Raw genomic sequence first — 24,641 nt, forward strand, 5'->3', positions numbered from 1 at the left:
CCCTCTCATAAGAAGGTGATTGGTGTCAAATGGGTCTTCAAGACCAAGTACCTTAGCGATGGTTCTTTGGACAAGCACAAGGCTCGCCTTGTTGCTAAAGGTTTTGCATAGCGCCTAGGGATTGACTGTCGTGATACTTTTGCCCCCACTGCTCGTATGGCGACTATTCGAGTTGTTCTTGCCTTGGCTGGCCATAGGAGACGGCATGTCTACCAGTTGGATGTGAAGTTGGCCTTCCTCAATGGTGATTTGAAGGAGGAGATCTATGTAGAGCAGCCTCCTTGCTTTGGATCTTCAGATGGGCAAGTCTATAGGTTAAAGAAGGCCTTGTATGGCCTCAAGCAGGCTCCGCGTGCATGGAACGAGAAGATTGACTCGTTCCTTCAGTCACAGTTGGGATATTGATGCTCCAAGGCCGATCCGCAGCTTTACGTACACACTTCCGAGGCTGGTTGTGTGCTTTTTGTGTTGTATGTTGACGATTTGATTGTCACAGGTGATCATGCATAGAAGGTCAAAGAGACGAAGGCAGCTTTACATCAGACGTTTGAGATGACGGACTTGGGTCTACTCCACTTCTTCTTGGGCCATGAGATTTATCAGTCTCAGAGGGGGATTTTCATCTCTCAGCAGAGATATGTACAGGAGCTCTTGGGTTCTTTTGCGATGGAGGATTGTTGGACCATCTCTACTCCTATGGATCCGAACTGGAAGGCCACTTCACATTCCGATTCTCCCTTGGCGGATGCTTCCCGCTACCGTAAGTTGATTGGATCATTGATTTGGCTCTTCAACACTCGTGTTGATCTTTGTTTTGCTGTTGGTCTCTTGGCGGGGTTCATGAGTGAACCTCAGACGGTGCATTGGCAGGCTGCGCAGAGGATATTTTGGTATTTGAGGGGGACCTTTGACTTAGAGATTCATTATCCAGCAGGCACAGGTGGTTCAGATCTTATACTTGCCAGTTGGAGCGACTCGGATTGGGGTGGCGATGTGGACCACAGGAGGTCTACTACAGGCTACTGTTTTACCTTGGGTGCAGGTGTTATCTCATGGAGTAGCAAGAAGCAGCCCACGGTAGCCCTTTCGTCTACTGAGGCGGAGTATCGGGCCGCGTCTTCCACCACATGTGAGGCTGTGTGGCTTCGGAGATTGCTGGAGGAGCTTGGTTGCCCCCAGACTCGTCTTACTTTTCTGCGATGTGACAATGAGAGTTGCATTGCCTTGGCACGGAATCTTGTTTTCCATGCCCGGACGAAGCACATAGAGATCCAGTACCACTTCATCAAGGAGAAGCTTCTGGATGAGACCATAGCTGTGGAGTACTGCAAGACGGAGAACAATCTTGCAGATTTGTTTACGAAGGCGCTTCCCCAAGCTCTACTTCGGAGACATGCCAGATCCCTCAGGCTTTTGCCCCGTCCAGGCTCTGAGAGGGGGTGTTAGCGATTGTCATCCCTTGGCGGAGCAGGTCATCCCCCGGCGGAGCAGGCAGCCACGTCACCAGGCCATGTCAGCTGCCATGTGGCAGTCTGGTACAGTCGGACTGTACCAGTCGGCTGCATTTAATGCAGCCGACCTGTCATATTTGATCACATTATTTTTGGCTATTCATAGCCGACATTGTGCACATTGTTCCACACTTCTGTTTGTAGATTTCAGGTTGGAGATTCGTGCAAACTGCAGTGTACTTCGAGGTGAACAACAGGTTGCATCGTCGAGGTGGAGACACGCAGTCTCGCGCACTGCGCCCGTGTATATATCTGCATATCTTTGTATACAGCACACCTTATACAGCAGATCTTCATCTTCCACCGTCTCTCTCTCTCTCCTCTCAATGTTCACTCTCTCTCTCAGTCTTGGTCCCACACTTCCGCATCGCTGCACTCTGACACTTTCTCACTCCATGTGAGTCATTCTTGGCATGCAATGGTCTGTATCAAAGTTGAACGGACCCGTATCTCTCCAATACAATAAACATATAAGTAAATCTAGTGGTAGAGGGCTTCAATAGCTCAAGTGTGCTATTGGCTTGAAACATGCTTGTAACGGATGGCCTCTTCTTCATAAATCTTACCATGCTTGTTGCGGTCTTGAAAATGTCATCCATTCAAGATATTTGCCCAGCATCTTCAATAAGCAAGTCAAGGCAATGGGATGCACATGGAGTCCATACTATACTAGGAAACTCCTCCTCAAGCATACGTCCCATAGACACACAATTGCTTCCATTATCTGTCACCACTTGCACCACATTTTGAACTCCTACATCCATGATGAACTGTCGCATGTGCTCCCAAATGAAAGCTCATGTGATCATAAGACCTGAGGCAGAGGCATCGATGGCCTTAAAATGAACATGGTGCCTTTACATGAAGACATCAAAACATTGTAACATTCCTTCAGCACATATCTGACCATCCATCGCATGATATTGTGCATCCATATTTCACCAATGTCTCCTTCAAGGGCTCCAATTGAGCCTCTATGGATGCTTTTTCCTTTCGAAGCTCCCGTGTGCGTAATGCATTTGTGGATGAGCCTTCCCACTCAGACCCTATGCGGCTTATTGCCCTGATTGTCTTCTTCCATTGATGTGTAGTAGCCACATTGAAAGGGATAGTACACCGAATAAATAAGTGTGTGAGTTTCCTAGTTGCCTTCAGAATTACCTGCCTTTGAAGTCCTGTATGGACACTTGGAGCCCTTTTGCCCACCACCACTAGAAGATGGCAATGGGGTTCTTTTTGCACTTAGACCCGATACGGATATGGATGCACTTCTTTTTGATGGGGCACTAGCACCTCCAATTGGCTAGTGCCACTAGGTCCACTAGCCTCTCTTTGCCCCACTTATGCTTCATTAGCCCGATGTAGTGTTGGATGAGAGGATTCATCCTCTTCTAGCTTAATACCCATATGCTTTTGGTGCCAAAGATGGAGACTTACTGTTACTTCTGTCGGCACATTTGCGTAAGACCCGATGTCTTTGTTCGAAACACATGTCAAGTGGTTTTTCACGCGCGTTACGCTTCTTGATTTCTCCAATCCACAATAGTTGCACTGCCACTTCTTTGATCCGTCGGAGCCCTCATATCCCTTGATTGGAGTGACGTGCGAGGAGGAGGAGGAGGAGGAGGAGGAGGAGGAGGAGGAGGAGGAGGAGGAGGAGGAGGAGGAGGAGGAGGAGGAGGAGGTGGTGGTGGTGGTGGTGGTGGTGGTGGTGGTGGTGGTGGAGGATTATGGGAGGAAGAGGATGAAGAAAAAGAGGAAGAGGAAGAGGAAGAGAAAGAAGAGGAGGAGGACTCGAGAGGAGGAGGGAGCTGGAGGTCAGAGGAGGAGGAGGCGAGAGCTGGAATGTGCTGTGGGAATCGGAAGTTGGTTAGCCTAGAATCGGACTCAAATTGTGATAAGGCGCACTGGATAACCAGTACCGAAACAGGCCGTAGGATTGCGAAACGATGGTCTTCCGTTTTTGTTCTAGACTGAAACTGCCGGTCCGTTTCAGAGCTACTGAAACAGCGTTTTGGGATACTATGGCTGCAAGAGCCTCACTTGAATCTCCATAATGTGACGGAAGCCTGCCTCTATATTCGCAAAGTCGCCTCATGCTCAAGCAACATTGAGGACATATGAAGAAAACTAACAGGAGTTGTAGATGTTTGTGATCGTAAAGCATTTGCCACTCCATCAAATCCTTGAGGAAGCTTGTAGAGTACCGTACCAACAAGATGTGCCTCTGAGAGGGCAGATTGCATAGTGCCAATCTGGTCCTGGATTTGGGTAACTCGAAGTAGGAATGATTGGATCGTATCTTTGGTTTCAAACTTCAGTTGTTGGAGCTGGCCATAGAGAGTAACGGCCCTCATGGTGGAAGGAGTCTCGTACATCAACTGCAACTTCAACCATATGTTTGAAGCTGTCCTATAGGAGGTGACCACCTGTAGGGCTTCTTTGGAAATACACCAAAGTAAGGCCGAATAAGCACCGACATCATCGGAATCCCATGTAAGCATTGCTTCCTCATGGTTGTCTTCATCAAAATCAGTTGGAACAGGAGAAGGTTGTTGAGGACGTGCAATAGCTCTGCCAACCACGTACTATAACCGCTTTTGGATAAACCAGGCCTTCATCACCGCACTCCATGTGTAATAATCAGGTCCATGGAGCTTGTCATTAGTGGATGTGCATGGAGGAGCCATTTATAGAGGATTTAGAAGAGAAGTAGAGAAAATAAGGTATTTAGAGAGGAAACACAGCCGGAACACGAGCACAGATTGCAAAAACCAAGAGTTCACATACAATATAGCCCAAAATCTGACCAAAAGAAGACAAAAAGTTGTTGCTAAAAATTAAAAAATCAGTCAAAAATAGCAAAAATGGCCTAAAGGTACAGTCGCCCAGCCAGGAAGGAGTCAAGAACACCAAAACACAGGCTGAGTACTACCACAAATAGAATGAAAAACTGTTGCAGCAGCCTGAAAACTGAAAACGCAGGCAGCAGAGGGGCTGTAGACAGTAGGCAATGGCAAATCTGCAGAAAACGCAGGTAAAGCAGGTCACTTGTATGGAGCAGCAGTCACATATGAGTAAGGGTGAAAACAGTCCTGAAATCAGCAAGAAAACACAGTAGGAGCACAAATCTTGAAATTTGATACATGTCAGAAGTGGTGCAGCAATGGAAGCATAAACATAAGCTGTAATAAACTGTTGAAACACAATACAAAAGAGAAAGGGAAAGAAAGAACTCAATACAGATGAGAACTCAGATGTATGCTCGGAAAATGGAGTCCATATATCAGACACCAGATTGTCGCATACAACAGTGAGTCACTAGCCGCGTGGGCAACGGCACCAGCTCCTCTCTCCACGAGACCTCCAGGTGGTGAACTGAACAACTGAGGAGGAGCTCAGAATAAATATGCATGAATAATGTCATAAAATATGTTAGGTCGGCCAATATTTAATGCTGGTCGTCCAGCAATAAATGCCCAATATGACCATAAAATAGCACAACAAAAAATGCCTAAGTAGCCTAAATAATATGCCCAAGCCTTTGCAACTCAAACTCACATATGAGCTGACATATCTGCTAACAAGTGATTCTATGCATGATCACCTAAACAAAATTCAGGACTTGCGTGAGCAGCTTATGAATGTTGATGAGTATTACTTAGATGCATAGATGATATCTACTACATTGAATTCATTGCCGCCCTCGTACTTGGCCTTTCATACGGCCTTGAACCTCACCATGAGGATTGCCCTAGAGCCGCTTACTTTTCTTCAGCTGGTCAGTTTGATCTTAGAGGAGGAGCAGACAAGAAGAAACAGTGGTATGGATGTTATAGCCTCTGAGCAGGCTTTTATGGCATGACAGAAGGGCAAGGGCAGCTAAACAAAAAATGCTCCGCAGAGCTTTGGGACTTCAGGCACTTCACAAGGTATTAAGAAACAAGGGGATACGTAAGCCAGGAAGGGCAAATGCCATTATTGTAAGAAGTTAGGTCACTACATCACTCAGTGTAGAAAGCGCATAGCCAAGAAGAAGAAAAAGGAGACAAGGATATTTGTTTCATGATGCTCCTTCCACTGCTACTGAGTCAACATCCTTTGCAGACAGGGACTATTGTTTTTATACATGTAGTTATAACTCTTCTTGGGTTGATAGAGCATTTAGCTCTACTGAGGATGTTGGCACATGGTTTTTTGACATTGGTGCTTCTAGGCACATCACATCTTGCAGAGATCTCTTTGCTTTTGTTGGTGCATCCCCAGTTGGAAGGTCTATACAGTGTGCCAACAATGCATCATACCCTGTTAGAGGTATTGGGGAGATTGTGCTCACAGCCATTGATGGCTCTATTCTCCACCTAGAGGATGTTTTATTTGTGCCAAGTATAAAGAAGAGTTTGTTAACCATTTCTTCTTTGGCACAGTGTGGTTTGCATGTCACCTTTGATGATGATAGATACATGGTGCGAGATAAGGAACACATGACTTTGGTCTTGATTGGCACTCTATGTCATGGGCTATATGAGTTGGATGCTCTTTCAGTTGATCAGTCGGCATATTTAGCGTCTACTCTTACTCCTACTGTGTTACAGGTGGAGTTATGGCGTGCTCGCATGGGGTATGTAAACTATGGTAGCTTGATGTTTTTACAGCGTACCTAGATGCTTAATGGATTACCTCTCTTGGAGAGACCTCTTGAGCACTTATGCGAGGGTTGTATTTTGGGGAAAATGCATTGGTTTTTGTTTTCCCGTAATGTTGCTTTTAAGCCACAGCCAGGTTATAGTTAGTTCACTCAGATGTATGTGGCCCTATGCAGACAAAGTCGTTGGGTGGATATTAACCCTCAAAGGAACAAGGTGGAAAATCCAAAAAATCTAAAGCAGAAGACAAGGCTAAGGCGAAAGTGAAATGGAAGGCAAAGGCGCGCCAAAGAAGAATCTGGAAACACAAGAAGTGCAAAATAGTTCTAAATCAAGGAGAAAGGAGCACAAGAAAAAGCACAAGTTAATGCTTTTATAAAAGAGCGCAAGGCGCACCATGAATTATTTTAAGAGCGTCGGGCTCTCACTCGTGCAAATTGTAAAGGTAGATAGGCGATAGGAAGGAAGTTAGGAAGATAGAAGAACAATGGAAAAAGGAGCCTAGGCTACGGTCGGCCATGTAAAAAAGGGGATAAGGGGATGACCGCCCAAAAGAGATTTAGGGTTTTGTATATAAAGTTGAAAAGTGAATGAGAAACTCATTTTTGTGTGTGGCCAAAAGTAGCTCTCTTCTTCTTCTTCTTCTTCTTCTTTTTGTTCTTGCTTGCTTGAGCTTGTGCTTGAGAGAGGGAGTGTGAGAGTGTGAGAGAGTGAGTGTGGGAGGGTGAGGGACCGTTGTGAAGAAGCTCTCCATTTTCTCCTCTCTTATTCTCTTCTCTTCTCTTCTCTTGTCTTTCTTGCGGCAATGGAGCGTGGAGCGTGGAGCTTGAGGATGGAGCTTGCTTGAAGCTTGCACTTGGTTCGTGGAGCTATTGAAGTGCTCGGGAGAGGAGGTAACTCGATCAGGCATAGAGGTAAGCTCACTACATCCATAGAGATGGATGGCGCGTCGGCTATGTGGGAGGTAGCCATTAGTGCTTGGCTTGGAAGACTTGAAACAATAAGCGGTCCGTGGGTCTTGGCGGTTGAGCTTGTGCTCGCCATTTCATTTTGGTTCCATTGCCGCGACCAACGGATTCAAGCCTTGAGCGCTTGCGCGCTTCGAATTGAGCATTGAAGTAGGGTTTTCCCTGAACCGGTGTTTGAGGTAGATAGGTAGAAAGCGAGGGAGTTTAAAGAGGTATTCGATCTCCTTAGCAAGTAAGTCTTTGGTTTTTTGGGATTGGAAAGGTAGATTGGAGTAGTGCATGCGCTTTCTTTATGATTTTTGTTTGCATTTAGGTAGAATAGGAGCAAAATAGTTGAGCACATAGTAGGGTTTCTGTTGCTGTATAATAGGTTGAAATAGGGAAAAGAAGGGCAAAAAATGAAAATTTGGGTTAAATGTTGGTAAGGGAAGCAAGACTAAGGTGAATGCAGGCTTGGGTAGGGTAATAAGAGGCCAAGAGTGGCAGAGTGGCAGGGGAGACCTCAGTTTGCATTTCAGGGATTTGGAAGAGCTGGAGAGAGAAATAGAGCTTAATGGTTGCAGAGAGGAAGAATCGATCACTCATGGAGATGGCCAGATATATGCTGAAAGCAAAGAGCTTGCCACATAGTTTTTGGATAGAAGCCATTATGTGTGCTTGGATGGAAGCCATTATGTATGCTGAAAGCAAAGAGCTTGCCACATAGTTTTTGGATGGAAGCCATTATGTGTGCTTGCTATGTTTTGAACAGATGCCCCACCAAAGCATTAAAGAATATGATGTCTTTTGAGGCTTGGAATAGCCAGAAACCTTATGTTGGGCACTTTCGTACTTTTGGGTGTCTTGCATATGCACATATTCCCAAGGTACTTAGAAATACTTAGAAAAAAGTTGGATAACAAGGCTGTCAAATGGCATTTTCTGGGGTATAGCAGTGAGAGCAAAGGATACAGATTATATGATCTTGTCTCTAAAAAGGTATTTGTCAGTAGGGATGCACTTTTCAATGAAAAATTAAAATTATCCCTTGCTGGTTTTGACACATATCAGTTACCAGTGATGTATTTGAAGGGCTGTTGCCCATTTCATTTGGTGATTCAGTTGGAGTTTCAGCAAGTGAACGTAATATTCAGCCAACTGCTCCATTGGATAATGCAAAAAATCAGCCAATGACTGATCTGAATATTCAGCAAAGTGCTGAATCTATAACTCAGCAAGAGCTTGTGCACAATTAGGAGGCAAGACAAATGCCTAGATGGTATTTACAAACTATGAAACATAGTCATTTAGATGCTCCCATGGCTGGTTGTACTAGAAGGCAAGCTCATATGCATGATACTGCACATACCATGGAGTTTGTTATGGCAGCAAATATAGTTGATGATGAGAAGCCTGAATGTTTTGAGGATGCACGACATAGTGTGCATTGGATGACAACAATGCAAGCTAAGTTTGATTCCATATTAAGAATCAAACATGGGATTTAGTGTCTTTGCCCAGTGGGAAGAAAGCCATTGGAACAAAATGGGTCTACAAGTTGACAAGGAATGCAGATGGCTCCATTGACAAATATAAAGCCAGGCTTGTAGCCAAGGGCTATGCACAGAAGAAAGACATTGACTATGAGGAGACATTTGCTCCTATCTCTCACATGACTACTATCAGCTCTGTGGTTGCTTTGGTTGCCCATTGTGGATGGACTGTGCATTAGTTAGATATAAAGACTGCATTTTTATATGGGGAACTTCATGAAGAAGTATATACAGCAGCCCATTGGTTTTGCAGTTGAGGGATTCGAACACTTGGTTTGCAAGCTAAAAAAGGCTTTATATGGCTTGAAACAAGCTCCTAGAGCTTGGTATGCAAAGATTTATGGTTTTTTACTCAGCCAAGAGTTCATAAACAACTCATTAGAGTCTACTCTTTACGTATGTAAAGAGGGGGGATCCATGCTGATCAGATATCAGCATTTAAACAAAATTTGCAGCAGACTTTTAAGATGTCAGACTTGGGGTCTTTGCACTATTACTTGGGCATTCAGTTCATTCATGATGCTAGAGGTATTGGTTTATCACAGTCAATATACATTGGTAAACTTCTTGAGAGGTTTGGTTTATAGGATTGCAAGCCAGTCTGTACACCAATGGAACCTGGACTGAAGCTGTCATTGCATGATGACAGTTATTTGTTTGATATACACACATATGCTCCAATAGTTGGATGTCTTATCTACCTATGCAACACTAGGTCGGACATATAGTTTGTAGTTTCATCCTTGAGCAGATATATGCATTAGCCATGCATGTCACATTGGCAAGTTGTCAAGCGTGTTTTCCATTACTTGCAGGGTACTAGATCTCTTGGATTGCTTTATGCCAAGGGGGGACCACTGCACTTACATGATTGGACTGGTGATAATGATTCACGTGACTCCACTAGTGGCAATTGTTTCTTTCTTGGCTTATCTTGCATATCTTGGCTTAGCAAGAAATAGTCCACTGTTGCCACATCATCATGTGAAGCTGAATACAAGGCAACTTTGACCACCATAGTTGAATGTGTATGGCTTAGATGCTTGCTAGCTGATCTGGATGTATCCATCATGAAGCCTACTCTTTTGTTCACTGACAATTAGAGTGCCATTGCAGTGGCACGGAACCCAGTGTTTCATGCACATATGAAACACATTGAGATCCATTATCACTTTGTTAGAAAGAGGCTACATGCCGGAGATATTAGCCTTGTCTATTGTCCTACCACCAATAATGTGGCAGACATCTTCACCAAAGCTCTTCCTCCTAATAAATTTAAAGCATTTCACAATACTTTAAGTTTGATCTTCTTTGGTAGCTGATGATCCTTGTATTTTGATCACTCTTCACTCTAGGGGGTTTTGTTGGGTTTTACTTACGCCTACGCTCACAGAGGAGTGTTAGTGATCTCAGTAGGACATTGGGGTACTTTTTACTCTCCGTACGAGAGGTTTTTTTCTGCAGATTTATTCTCTTTATTTTATGTGTCTATGTTACACATTTTCAGGCACTTATCGTATTGCACACAATTCGGGTGTGAACACCCTCTTACAACCCTAAGGTTTAAGGGTTGTACCTTGTACTTTCATCTTACACTTTCAGTCTATTGTATTGGGAGTTGTGCTTCCACTCTCCACACTATCTACTTCACTCTTAGGTGAGCTTCTATCCACTCAATCTCTCACAAACTTATTCAAGAAGAATGGAACCTGATCGTCGTCTAACTTTGGAGAGCCAGTAGTGGCGAACTCGGCGAGTAATTGTCTATATTCAGCCAACTTGACTTTCAGATCATCCCCCTTTTATGCCCTTTGCGTCCACATTGATAACAAGTGACATCTTGTTGTTTTTCCTTGCTTTTGTTACGATTTTTGTTCTTAATTGCAGCATTTGTCCTTTTTTTAGTTGTTCTTCTTACATTGTAGACTAATCCATTGTTTTCCCCACTTGACTTGCATCTAATCTCTTCATTGAGAATAGAACCACGCACACCATCAAATGTAAAGTTGGGATTGTTGCTCAATGATACAACCATTGCTTCCCATGAATCTGGCAAAGTCATGAGCAGAAAGATAACCCTCAGCTTAGGATCAAAAGCTGGCAAGCTTGCATCTTGTAAAGCTGACTCAAAATACCAATGAAAGCATTTAAATGCTTTGAGGCAGACTTAGACTCATCAAGCTTCAAGTTGACCAACTTTTGCATGAGATGTACTTGATTGGGGACAGGGGTTGTATTATCATACGTAGCCTTGAGTTTCTCCCAAACTGCCTAAGCAGTAGTAAGTTCCTTGATATCAACCAAGATATCATCAGTGACAGCCATTTTAATGCAAGTAATGGCCTTTTTATTCATTTAGCCCAATCCTCATTTGACAAAGCGACATGCTTATGTTGCATCATCACAATCCTTTAGAAAAAGTATACCTTGCATACGATCTTTCCAAAGATCAAAGCCATTGCCATCAAATTTACAAATCTCAAAGAGATTCTTTGCGTCAGATGTAGGTGCACTGCCAGCCATCTTCAACAATAAAAGACTGCAATAAAATGCTGAATACTTTCAGCCAATAGCAAGGTTGCTGAATATAACAGCAAGTATACACACTTGTGCTTCCAAAGGTGTCCAAAAAGCAGATGTTTTGCTGCAATTTCAATCTCAAGTACTGATTACAGCATGTACATGGATCAAATCTGATACATTTGCATAAATGACAACTCCCACTTTAGTAATACATCACCATAATGCCCAAATACAATAACCCCAAGTACTGTATATACCATTGTTTCTCTGCATAATGAGCATTCAGCAAAGCATGTACCAAGAGAAGCTGCCCTTTTATAACATTTGAAACATCCCAAGTTCAAATTTCTCCCACTCAATAGTGAATCTGCTGCAATTTCACTGTCAAAGCACAAATCGGCTCAAAATGTATCACCTATGTGAAAAGCCCTAAAATTTTCGAGTGAATTTGCCCCAATTGCATCAATACATCATCCCAAGTATCAAATACGGGCAATTGTTGTAGAAATTTCACAAATTCTGCAAAACCCCCAAATTTCAGGATCCAAATGTGCAAAAATTACAATGAAATTGGCTCAACTAAGCAAAATTTCACTTATACATGAAAAGCCCCAAAATTTTTGGGGGCAAATGCGCACAATGTTTTGCAATTTTTGGGTCAAATGTCACTGTTTTGCATTACGGTTTCCAAATCCAGGAAAAGCCCCAAATTTTTAGGCTACACGCAGCCTTCTTCCTTCTCTAACAGCAAAAACTAGCAGCAGCTTCAGGAAATCTTCCCTTTTGCACCATTGAAAGGCTCAAGCTTCACACTTTGACCACCTTCATCATAGTCCTTCGGCGGATCTATGAAAGTCAAGTTATCATGAATAGGCTGCTGCAAAAAGGGTGCATTTGCTGTATTTACATGATAACTAGCACTATCAGATACTCCTATATGACTAGCACCAAATCCTTGTGCTCCGAGAGTCCCTGGGGGTGCAGATACATATCCATATGGCCCTATTTGTACCCTAGGCATCATGCCTATGCTGCCATACATGGAATCAAACATTCCACTTGCATTACCCAGATACATTGGGTGTTGTGAGCCATGTATTTGCTGCTGGATACCATTGGGATTTGAGCCATACATTCCCTTACGGCCGCTACCAAAGTATCCTTGCTGTCCTATGCTTGGTTGTGCATAATTACCTTGCTACGCATGTTCCCATGGATTGACACTATCAAGTTGGCGATGCACTTGCCCTTGCTGCCCCACGGGTACCAAGTGTTTGTGCTGATCAGGCATTTTGGGCTCTTCCAAAGAAGGCTTAGGCATTTCCTTCGGTTCTTGTGGCTGTGTCGAAGTTGTAGAAAGTGTCTTCTTCTCTTTGCCTTTGTTATCCTTTCTTGGGGCATTTATGAATCAAGAAAATTGGGGATCTTTTGCCAATTCAGCAAAAAGATTTGCTGTTATACGCATTCGATCCTTGAAGCTATCATTGAATTCTTCAGTCCCTTGCTGGTCATCAACCTCTTTATGCATTGAAGTGCCAAGCTTTGGGTCATTTCCTACATTTTCAGCTTGTTGTCCATGTTGAGAACCATGCCTAACATCGGTCATTGCATTTCCTCCTTCACCACGTGACTGACCAAGGAGTGATGCATCCTCTCCACTTGATCCCATATCACCATATGAAGACATGCTTGTTGTAATTCACTGCTGAGAGTAATTTCAACACTAATGCAATAGTCCCAAGCTGCAATGAAGTGCCACAGGCCCACCAATTCAAAGGATTTGATAGCATCCCAGCAATGGAACCATGAAATTAGCCTTCCTTCCGTGGATGGGTGGTAATTTCTTGATTACAACTTAGTTACAACAGCAACATTATCAAAAAACTGAGAAATGCAAATTAACTCACAATCTTAGACAATGGACACCCTGTTAGCTCCAAAACTAGCATTCTTTTCGGTATTTCTTTAACTTAATTAAAGAAGAAGTTGATGTACAATGGGATTTTCCCAATTCCTTTCGGTATTTCAATTTCCCTTGCTGTCCAAAATGACTAGCGAGTTTTCAATCTGATTTGCCCCTTTGATTCGGGTAGTCAATTGACCTTCACTCACTTTGATGGAGATAGAAAATACCCCAAATTCATTGATTTGATACTTGAATTTGACTGAAAAATAGCCTCGGCTGTGTTGAATCTAAGTCTTGGAGCTTCCAATTTTTGGCACGCTTCTTAGGGTTTACAGTAGAGAAATTTGAAATTTCTCAGCCTTCGGTTATCTTAATGTTGTAATCTTTGGAGCAAGGTTGGGAGATGAGAGAGCATGCTAGAGAGAGAGAATTCAGACTTTCTTTGGGAAGAACTGAAGAAAATTAGTCATTTATTGGTGTTGCCTTACTAAATAGCCATGTAAGCTGTCATCTACAGCTTAGGACTGCTAGACAGATTGTTGTCCCATTCTATATGCTATCATTTGCACCAAAAGAACCTTGGGCTATTGTCACTTGCTCTTAGAGGGCTCCAAACTGATGTCTCATGCTGTAGGATTGATCCTTAGTGGTTGAAAATCAGATCAGCAGTCTCTCCTTGCTCTCTAATAGCCTCCTTCTTTCTCACAATGGCTAGTATAGACTTCCACCAATCCCTAAAAACGTGTTTTACACTTACATGAGGCAACCTTTTAATCCCATTTTTCAGCAATATTCATAATTAAATAAATTAAACATTAATTTTCAGTCTTTAAATATTAAAAATTAATCTATTAATTATTTCGATGTCCCAAAAAGTAATCTGATTGGTCAATAATGAAATTAGCTAGGCAACTTTCATTCTTGAGTGTCTTTGTATCATCTTTCACCATCAGATTGATATTAGGTACCATTAAATGACACTTCTTTAGTATCACTACAACTGATACTTATGGCCAAATGAATGACTTAGACTAACAATTGGTGTCGTATACCACGAAATATGTGTGTAGTATAACTCCTAGCAACTTTTGTCTTTGACATCTCGTGATTTTCTTAGGTCCCAGGCTCATAAATTTCCTCTAACCCCAGTTACACCTCACATGTGCAACATTTACATAACCATGTTACTAAAAATTAATCCATATGTTAAGTGAGGTTTCAAAAATACATATTATCATGACATAAAGTCTTAGCAGAAGAACCACAAAGGAAGAAAACCAAGATATTTGACCCAAAGAAGTTAGATAAATAACAACCAAAGTACAAGGTGTGAAGAAATACTCTAAAATATAAAAAACACAAAACCAAATCGTATGACAAAAGCATAAACTGCTAACACAGAACATAGTCAGGGTTAGGGTAATACAAAGACAGTGAACATAGAGAATAATGAAGTAAATGAATAGTGAATATAGTGACAAATAATGCAAGCAATTGTGTGTCTATAGACTGCATGTGTATTCCATTGCCTTGACTTGCTTATTGAAGATGTTGGGCAAATATCTCGGGTGGATGACATTTTCAAGACGACAAGCATAGTAAGGTTTCGGAAGAGACCATCCGTACAAGCATATTTCGAGCCAATAGTACACTTAAGCTATTGAAGCCCTCTATCATTAGATTTGCTCATATGTTTATTGTATTGAAAAGGTTGATACGGGTCCGTCCAAATTTGATATGAATCATTGCATGCCAGGAATGACTCACATGGAGTAAGAGAGAGTCTGCAAAGGCTCTTACTTTTAGACGCAATATTTTAAATGAGAGTTGGTGGGTTGAGGGAGAGACATTGGTGAAAAGTTCCACTTGGGCCTTCTATATGAGTATATGGATAAAATTAGCGAGGCCATGCTTCGCAATAGCTTTTTGTTCCAAGACAAGTAAGTTCTTGTTTAACTTTTATACATGTAATTATTTGGTGTTAATGACGACTTCCTGATGATTGATCATTATTTTAACTTCCAAGTTTTAAAGTTATTTTATCTATGATCCATTATTTTTTGCTCTGAAGGGTTGATGAGATTCATGCAATGTGAAATGCACGATGGGATTGGTTTCATAAACCAATCCATGTTGTCGCATATATCTTGTATGCCCTTTGGTGCAGTGAGTAGTACACTAGCGAGGAGTTAGAGGAGGGCTTTATGGAGTACATGTGGCATCTCACAGGGGATGATATAGATATGATGGGGAGAGTAGAGGATGATTTGTTGATATTTTGTAATTATTTTTTTCATTTTCGCCGACCCATACCCAGGCGTAAGAGACACAACTTTAGTTTGTCTCTTGGTGGGAGAAATACGGCAATTGTGCTTCTACTTTGGCATGTGACTAGTGGCTTTCATATTTTGAATCTTGATTATCTAATGCATTATGCAACCTAGGGAACATGTTTTATAATCTATTGTCTACTTAAATGTTAATTGTGCAGCTTGCATATTAGCAATTGCTAATTACTTAACCTCAATCTCTTAAATTCAAATAGAAACGCATTGCCATTCGGGTTCTCTCGCAAGATTGTAGTTTAATACTTATTGGGAGAAACTGGAGCACATGGGCCATTTTCCAAATCAAAAAGAGAAACAAGCTCATAACTGTCCAGTTGGAGCGTTTAGTGTTTTGCCATTGCAATTTTTAGCTTCTTAAGAGGACCGCTCTGTCCCCTAAGCCTTCACAGGTAAATTGGTAATGATTAATATTATGTGTAATTAACTTTTTAACCTTGACACTTTCATTGCTCGGAAGTTGGATTGTAAATTGTGATATGTGTAAACATTGAACATGTTGAATCTTATCTCATATGATATATCTTTCTCGTTCACCTTTACAGGTGAATGTTGACAAGATTGATATAGAGGTGTGTGATGTCCCGCCAATACCATAGGAGGAGCGGGATATCTTCTCCATGCTCTATGAGGAGCTATCGGCACCGATACATGAGACTCGTGCACAGAGGAGGGTTAGACGAGGCCCACGTATGGTCATGTATCATAGGTAGAGTTAAAGCCAGAGTTTGAGGTTGAGGCTAAGGTTGCTTCATCAACCTCTCGATCATGGTCTTCGGATGCAGACGAGGAGATGGTGCACAGATTCTCAGAGTTTGGATGATTCATGAGTCGTGACTCGTGATATACAGGAGTCAGTTTAGTATTGCAGAGTCTAGACTATAGTTGCCAATTATTCATTGATGTTGATAGGAGATACTTATTACTCAGTAGCTATTAGAGTCTAGAGACTAGTACACAATGCTCAATGCTCATTAGCACTTGTGTGAGGGCTATTCTCTGTTGCATCGGTCCTGTATGCTGCCTTGTTCATTCAGCATTATACAAGTGTTTGTGTTTTCTTCTCTCAAGTGTTCATTTTTTCTCTCTTCCAGTGCACTTTCCGCTTGTGCATGTGCACTCACAAGTTTTTTGGTGAAATTCTTTACTTGAGGCATTCATTAGACATAAAGTGGAGCAAATTTGAGTTCATCCTGGCATGGACTCTGATTATCTTTCTTCAAGGTTGCTTGTAAGAGGCACCTGTGCAACATGACACTCACCACCCATTCTGATTGCATATCTGGTTTTGCAGTTACTCTTTGGGTTCTAGTCGGTCACTGTCTGCCATCTTGACACAGCACAGGCTTTGCTGTCCGAGTCCAATAGTTTTGAACTTGCAATGCTTTAGTTGTGTTGTCAGGCCAGTTTTGTGCATAGTTGCATGGAAACTCATTTCTGAAACATGAAACCTACGAAACTCGTGAGAAATGTTTCTTACAAATTTAAGATGTTCTTATCATCCAAAATTTTTGTGGTTCCAAAAATTGTGGTAATAGATCTCTCTCTCTCACTTTTTTCCTTGGAAATTGTGTTGACTGTAAGGTGTCTTGAAAATTGTGTTGAATGTAAGGTGCTTCGGAAATCATGACAGCTTTGCGACCATTGACGTGACATCACACACACACACACACACACACACACACACAGTGAATACATTACAGTCTATTACAGTTAATTGTTTATTGCTGTGGACAGCAGTCAGAATATTCATGTGCGTGTGCGTGTTTTTGAGTTCAAGAATGAGCAGCTGGACAAGAGGCCATCTGGCCAGCATGCAAAAGCCATATTCATGACTTCAAAAACAAAACCTCTCTCCCTCTCTCAGTAAATAGATTACCACATTAGAATTTAGTCTTTGACCATGATGCTTTAAGTCATAATCTTTTGGAAATAGCATGAAATGCATTTATTCTTGAAGGTTTGACATTGTTTAGAGGTTTATATTGTAGCCTTTGATCATTGGTCATGTATGTAATAGATAAATTGGGTATTTCTTTGAACATTTCATGTGTACAAGCTCTATGATCTGTACCTTTTGCTACACATGGAAGACATGTTTGTCAGATGGTCCCTAAACATAGATAATGCAGGGAACTTGTTTGAAACTTATTTGCTATCGTGCCATTTCCAAAACTCCTGGCTACTATGGTTGTGTGCATGGGCCCTTTATTTTCAAGTAGTTTCACAAAATTCTATTCAGGTTCTGACTTTTGTTGACAGCAGTGCTCTTTTTCTGGCAAGCTTTTTGAACTATGGTTGAATGTGTTTACTAAGGTGTCTGAAGATTTTTATGAAATGTTCAGTGCAACACTTCATTGATGTCAGATTACAAGATTTCAGTTTAGCAAAAGATAAAGATAAAAGGTGTTACTCATTACAGAAAAAAGACCTGTCTGAAGCATACAGGTTCATGTATTTACCTGACTGATATCTGATGCTATTTATCACACAGGAAGTGGAAAGACAACTTTTCTACATCGGCTAGTTGCTGATACTCAACTGCTAGGACTTAGAGGATATGTTTTGAACTTGGATCCTGCAGTTGTATCACTACCATTTACTGCAAACATAGACATTCGTGACACTGTCAATTATAAGAATGTCATGAAGGAATACAATCTGGGTCCAAATGGTGGTATTCTCACATCTCTAAACCTGTTCGCTACAAAGTTTGATGAGGTATTCTTTAATATATTCTGGTCATTTGTTAGACATCAGTTGGTATATTTATAGTGCTCAAAGTTAGTTTGATATATATGGCTTCAGGTTGTTGAACTGGTGGAGAAAAGGGCAAATGAGCTGGACTATGTTTTGGTAGACACACCAGGACAGATTGAAATCTTTACATGGTCAGCTTCTGGAGCAATTATCACAGAAGCATTTGCGTCAACCTTTCCCACTGTTGTGACATATGTGATTGACACTCCTCGCTCGACAAATCCGGTCACTTTTATGAGCAACATGCTTTATGCTTGTAGCATATTATACAAAACCCGTCTTCCTTTGCTGCTTGTATTCAACAAAACAGATGTGGCTCAGCACCAGTTTGCTGTTGAGGTAAGTATTTCTGCACTTACTAGCCTACCATATCTTTTCAGTTGTGTGTGGTTTTTTTGTTCCAGGTCAAGGAATTTCTCTTCTTCTTAAAGTCAGAATAAAAGAATAGCAACTGAATGAGGTAAACCATGCTATATACCTGGCATCAAGAAATGCATTGTTTCAAGACTTTTTGGTTAACAGATTTCCTGTTTCTTGCCCCCTGTGATTGCTATTTCATTTTGGACATACAAATAAATCTCATATTTTTAGTTCGTAGGATATGGATATAATGTGTGAAGGATGCCCTGGGGGCCGTTTCAAAGGTGTAGCCATCTTTGGCATTACTTATAGGCAGGGTATTCAATGTTTTGAATATAAAAATGACGATTGGGAGAAGATATTGATTCAAGAAAACGTCATAGGTACTGTTCGTCTTTTCAGAGTGGTCTTGTTTTTTGGTCCATAAAGAAGCAACACTCTGTATTCATCTCATCAGTGGAAGCTGAGTGTGTTTGTTTTGGAAGTATGACAGTCATAAGTGGTGATTCTTTGAAAGTGTTGACATGGCCGGCCATAGGTGCGGAGTCTTGATGTGGTAGTCCATATGTTAGCCAAAAGTAAGTAGTCCGTGTGAGCAAAACTAAAGAATCTACTATCATTGATAAATTGACTTAAAATTTTACCAGCTTACAGATTATTTAGTTTCCAAGCATAACTGCTAAAATCACAGGCCCATAACATAGGGGAGAATATTGATCTTTGGCTTTAAAAAAATTTCTATAGTTGCTGAAGTATCTGATTGGATACTTTTACAAATATGTGGCAAAAACAATTGGGGAGGAATTTGAACTATGGAAATTCATCCAAGACTCATAATTGATCAAATTGGGAGTGCAGGACCTCAAGTTGAATTTTGATACTGCAGGCATCCAATTGTTACTCATAAAACAAGGGTGCACAAGTGCATGTGAGCATTGCCCTGCTGGTTTTTTTTTCTGGACTTTATGATTGCTGCAAACAGTTGCAAATGGGTGAGCTAAATTGGGGCCAAGGTTAGCATTCTATCTAGAGTAGTAAAATCAAAGTTGGAGGTGCAGATGGATCAAAGATCCTGGCACATGGCTTCATCTAGTAATAAGATCTGTGTCCATAAGAAGCAGCTTGTAAAATAGACAATTGAAGAGGTTCAAAAGATGACAAAGGACTAATCCCATCTCTAGTCAGTGGCATACTAAGAGAAGTAGATTTAATATCAACAGTAGCAACACAATTAATCTTTCCAATTATGCGGATCATCTCTTATGATAACAAGCTAATGATAGGTGCCTTATAAGAGCTGCAACATGAGATTATCCCTTGGCCAGCTTTGAGGAAGATAACTAGGAAGCACTAGAACCACTATTAGAAAGCCTTTCTTACTCTTGGTGTTTGCAACTTGTCATCATCTTGCTTGCCCACTTGTTGCAACCCGTATTGATATTATTATTTACCAAAGTTGATGGGCTCTCATAACATAGACAATTTCCTTTCTTAAGGAAAGTCTTTTAGAAATGTTGAAAATGGTCACATTTGAAACATTAGCCTACATAAAGAACCCAAGAGAGGGTAACATAGAGATAATCAAAGTGAAGAGCAACAAAACATTATGCTAGTATAACTATGTAGAACAGCAGGTCTAGTACAAGATAAAGAATGGGGAAGTGAATGCAAGTGTTCTGTCCACACGGGTCTTGGCAGACAAGATTGTGCTTTGATGGACACAATTTGATTCTGCTTTGATGGACACATATGTCCGATTTTATTCTTACACTCATTGCACAATGGTTAACCTAAGACCTTGCATCAACAACTGGAACTGCAAGCTTGATGCATATTGAGCTTGAATTTCTCTGTGTGGGAAAGGGTTTAATCTTATATCTTTATCTATTAAGGGGATTTTGTCAAAGTATGCACAGCAGTTAGCAATGCATAAACGAACATAGAGACATACACAATAAAAAACACAGGTTTCAGAAACAAGTTTCCCATCCTTTACAGATACTTTAAAGTTTCTTATCTCCAAATGTTCTTATCGGTGTAATGTTTCTACTAGTTGGTATATGTTGTAAGAAAGATTGAATCCTTTGAATTTGCAGTGGATGAATGACTTTGAAGCTTTTCAATCAGCAGTAGAGACTGAGAAATCATACACTTCAAACTTAAGTCGCAGTTTATGCCTAGTTCTTGACGAGTTCTATCAAAATCTACATAGTGTTGGAGTCTCTGCTATCACTGGGGTCGGTGTAAATGCTTTTTTTGAGGCCGTTGAAGCATGTGCAGATGAGTATATGGGCACATACAGGTCTGTATAGAAGCTTTGAATGTTTCCATTTTTGGTGCGTATGCTGGTATAATTTGTAGTTTTGAATGCTAAATAAAGATCTTACTTTTCACAGAAAAGAGCTGGAGGCTAAGAGAGCAGAGAAGGAGAATCAGGAAGAGCTGAAGCGAAAAGAGAGTCTAAATCGGTTGAATAAAGATATCGAAGAATCGAAGGGCCAGAAGGTGGTACTGAGTTCAGCCAAGGGAAAGGATGTAATGGAGCTAGATGAGATTGAAGAAGATGAGGGAACAGATGAAGAAACAGATGACAATGAAGATGAAGTTGAAGATGATGAGGAAGATGATCGCTATTAGCATCATCTCAAATCAGCAATATTAGATGATACCTTCATGTTTGAAATTGGCCATACATTTGTAACATCTTTATTTGCAAATTACCTGTTCTGACCCTGGTCTGAGTCTCCATATGGTAGGCATTATGTACATCCTTTTTGTAAACAACTGGCTTGGTTCAGAAAGTGAAGAACACAAGCAACACAAGACTTTAATTGTAGCTGGGGGATTTAATAAGGTGGTGCTTTGTCAGTCATGCACACATATCGCTGCAGTAAGACTTATGTGACTATATTGGGTGACTGTTATCAATGTTCCCACGAACATCATGGTAAAAGTGTGAAGGAGACTTTGTTTTCAGCACTTGTGTAAAATCCTCAACTTTGAAAGTTTAGTAATTTGACATTTCTTGGAGGATTGGCTGGGGTTATGCTTGACTGCATAGATTTTGGTGCAAGTTTGAATATCTTAGCTGACAATCTTCATGTTGGGATGTTTTTTGTTGATGCAAGTACTTGCTGTACAACTTTAACTTGGGTGGGAGCTCTTTGTCAAAAAGAGTAAGATCTTTTTGGGCACAAAGATGACCACTTGCATTATCAGTAGTTTCCACAGCCAATGAAATCTCACCAGGTGGAAGCAAGCTTTCCACTCTTAGATCTAATGTGTGACCTTCAACACCTCAAAGCAAGATCTTGAAGCAATCACATCATAAGCATGAATACTTAATAACTGGTCAATGCTGTGCAGTGAACCCACAAATGCCTTTGTCTGCAATCTCTCTTATGCTCTCTTGCATTGCAATGGGACATAACCTTAAATTAAATCTTGTGACGAAAGCCAGTGAAATACATTGGGTTTATCAAAACAAATTTCCTATCAAACATATGTCTCCTCGTCTTTCTCAATCCAGCTCGTCTTTGCAGTGACTTAATCTCTCAAACTTTGAGCCAGGTTAACATGTGCAGCTAGGTGCTTATTTTGAAAGGTTTGGAGCAGTGTGCATTATTTTTTGTTGTTCAAAAATGAAAGTTGAACATAAAGCACATTAATTGATTTTAGTGATGTTTTTTTGAAAGCCATAGTTTTCCTTTTCTTAGAAGTTCTTAATGAGGTTTTGTGATTTGGAATTTGCATGGAGTGCATTACTCTTGTGTATCCTATTAGCATAAGAATGTGTATTTGTTCATCACAATAGTACCATTCTATGATTGAATATAGTTTTGCATCCTAATTTTTACATTAAAAAAAGCACAATTTCTTTAAGTATATCTAAGCAAAATGAAACATCTCTTTTAAGTTGTGCATTAGATGAATATTGCTCGAACTTTTGGAGCTAATCAAATTTGGTTAGAAACTTCTTGTACAACTTGAGACATGTTGATGAAGAATATCTTACAAAACACAAAATGGAAAACAAGAAAGTTGCATGATCAAAATTTGAGATTTCATGGTTTTTACATTTGACTTTTTTTTTGGGGTGAAAGTTACTTTTGGTTTGAGACTTAACTTGTAGCTACACATAAACACACTACGCAAGTGGCTTGGTGAAGAGTGTGCATAAGTTTCTTTATTTTCTAACTATGAAGTTGCCATTCCCTTGTCTTTCGAGGAGAGACATATCTTTCTTTGCTTTTCTTTATTTTCTTTTATTGATGAAGGTAGACCTAACCTTGTGAAAGATTGTACGTATGAAGATTGTAGTGTGTTAGCTAAATTGAAGCTTGCAATGATCAAATAGAAGCAAATGAAAACGTTCTCTTGTACGCACATAAAACTTTCCAAGTAAAGCAATGATTAGTTTTATGCTTGAAAAATAACCACCATCAATAATGAATTACTTAATAATAGATAGCTACTTGTTTAAAACCCATCCCTTAAGCCTAACACATAACTAACATACTTAAGCCAAATTAGTTAGTTATTAGAGTGATTAATTATTAGCTAATCATTACAATTACATAGTGATTAATTAGGTTAATTAACTAAACAATTACTAACTAATATTCTAAAAGTTTTAATGTGAGATGATAATATTACATAATCAAAAGCAAATATTTACAAGCATATGAAATATGCATTAGCCAAATAGCCAATTTCCATGCAAATAGTTCATAAATCCAATGGGCTTTTCCCAATCTAGTCATAAGATTACCAGTAGAATCCTTCAACTCCCTTGACATGTCCATCAAAGAGACTATAACATTCTTTCCAAAGTACATTTCATTATGTAACTTCCATATAAACCTAAGGATGAGAGCTCTAATATCATTCATAAGTTTCAATGTTTGGTCATCAAGGCCATCTAGATCACCAAAAAGGGCGGTTTTCATGCTTAAATTATATTTGAGATTAGCCAATTTTGGGAAACTTTTAATCAAGTTCGTAACAAGTCGCACTTTGGCACATTCCCATAGTAGGTGGATCACCATTTTCTCCTGTCTTTTGCAGATAGCATATAATAGTGAGATAATTTTTAGCCAGGTGGCTACGAACTAGTAGGACTCACTATCCTCCATAGAAGAAAATTACTTTTGGGAGAGGGAGTTGCCTTCTAGACCCTATGGAGGCATCTCACCCATGATTTAATGCTCGCATGTGGAAAGCATCTCTTCCATAGATCTATATAATCACTTTAGAGGATGGGGCCATGATATCATGCTTCTTGTCACAATGCCATATGTTCGTCTACTAGCTCCCTCTAGTACTTTGGTTGGGTGAAGTCCGTCGGCTTCATAGGCAATAGGCCATACATGTTAGGTAGTTTTGCTCAATCCAAGCCTATTTCTTGTCAGTGAGATTCAAGTGCTGTTTGATCCATAGTGGATCTCTAAATTTATGAGCTACAATGTTCCATACATCTACACATTGGCTAATCCCTTTTGTGTGTAATTTTTTAGCCATTTTGGTGCTCTTCAAAGCCAAGGAAAATGGTGGGTTGTAGGCATGTGGGACCAACCATACATTGCAGAGGAGGGATGGATCAAATTTACAACTCCATTCCGTGGGCCAACTTGAGTCCGTGAGCACTTTAGTCCATGCATTTGCCAAAGCTTAATTGACTTGAGATTGGATAATCCTGATGGAGCAACCATTCATCACATCTTGCCATTTGGCCAAGTGCATCTTGCAACCATTGCATTAGAGAGCCAGTGATTGGATTAATTGCATCCAGGGATGGGAACCTTCAATCCTCTTGAGTAGACCAAGGTAGAGCCTAAAGGAGGAGTTGCATGTTGATGAGCTTTTCCAAGGTTATTCCTCTAGGATGAATATATATTTTGCGGAATCTTGGCATTCTCTAGTGGAATATGTTGTTCTAAATTAGAGATAATTGAAGGCCCCTATTTGCAGAATCATACCCAATTGAGGCACGATCTTTTGTCCTATATTTCTCAAAATCCTCCATTTTATTCTTGCTTTTTCGAGGCTTATTATTGTTATTCCACCATAGGTATAGCAATTCCTTCACTT

General features: G+C 40.6%; 1 protein-coding gene across 1 annotated transcript in view; it reads left to right on the plus strand.

Moving 5' to 3' along the window:
• Positions 1-21,527, plus strand: part of LOC148009256 (GPN-loop GTPase QQT2-like) — a 65,433-nt gene extending 43,906 nt beyond the window's left edge. Inside the window, exons 2-5 of the mRNA XM_087673553.1 lie at positions 17,926-18,152; positions 18,240-18,530; positions 20,648-20,853; positions 20,948-21,527. Of these exons, the coding sequence (XP_087529679.1) occupies positions 17,926-18,152; positions 18,240-18,530; positions 20,648-20,853; positions 20,948-21,188 (965 nt within the window). The 3' untranslated portion in view covers positions 21,189-21,527. The remainder of the gene's footprint in view (positions 1-17,925; positions 18,153-18,239; positions 18,531-20,647; positions 20,854-20,947) is intronic.
• Positions 21,528-24,641: the final 3,114 nt, after the last annotated feature.

Source organism: Lygodium microphyllum, unplaced genomic scaffold (assembly GCF_053477565.2).
Source record: "Lygodium microphyllum isolate KBCC unplaced genomic scaffold, Lygodium_microphyllum_v1.1.10 scaffold_31, whole genome shotgun sequence".
NCBI lineage: Eukaryota > Viridiplantae > Streptophyta > Polypodiopsida > Schizaeales > Lygodiaceae > Lygodium > Lygodium microphyllum.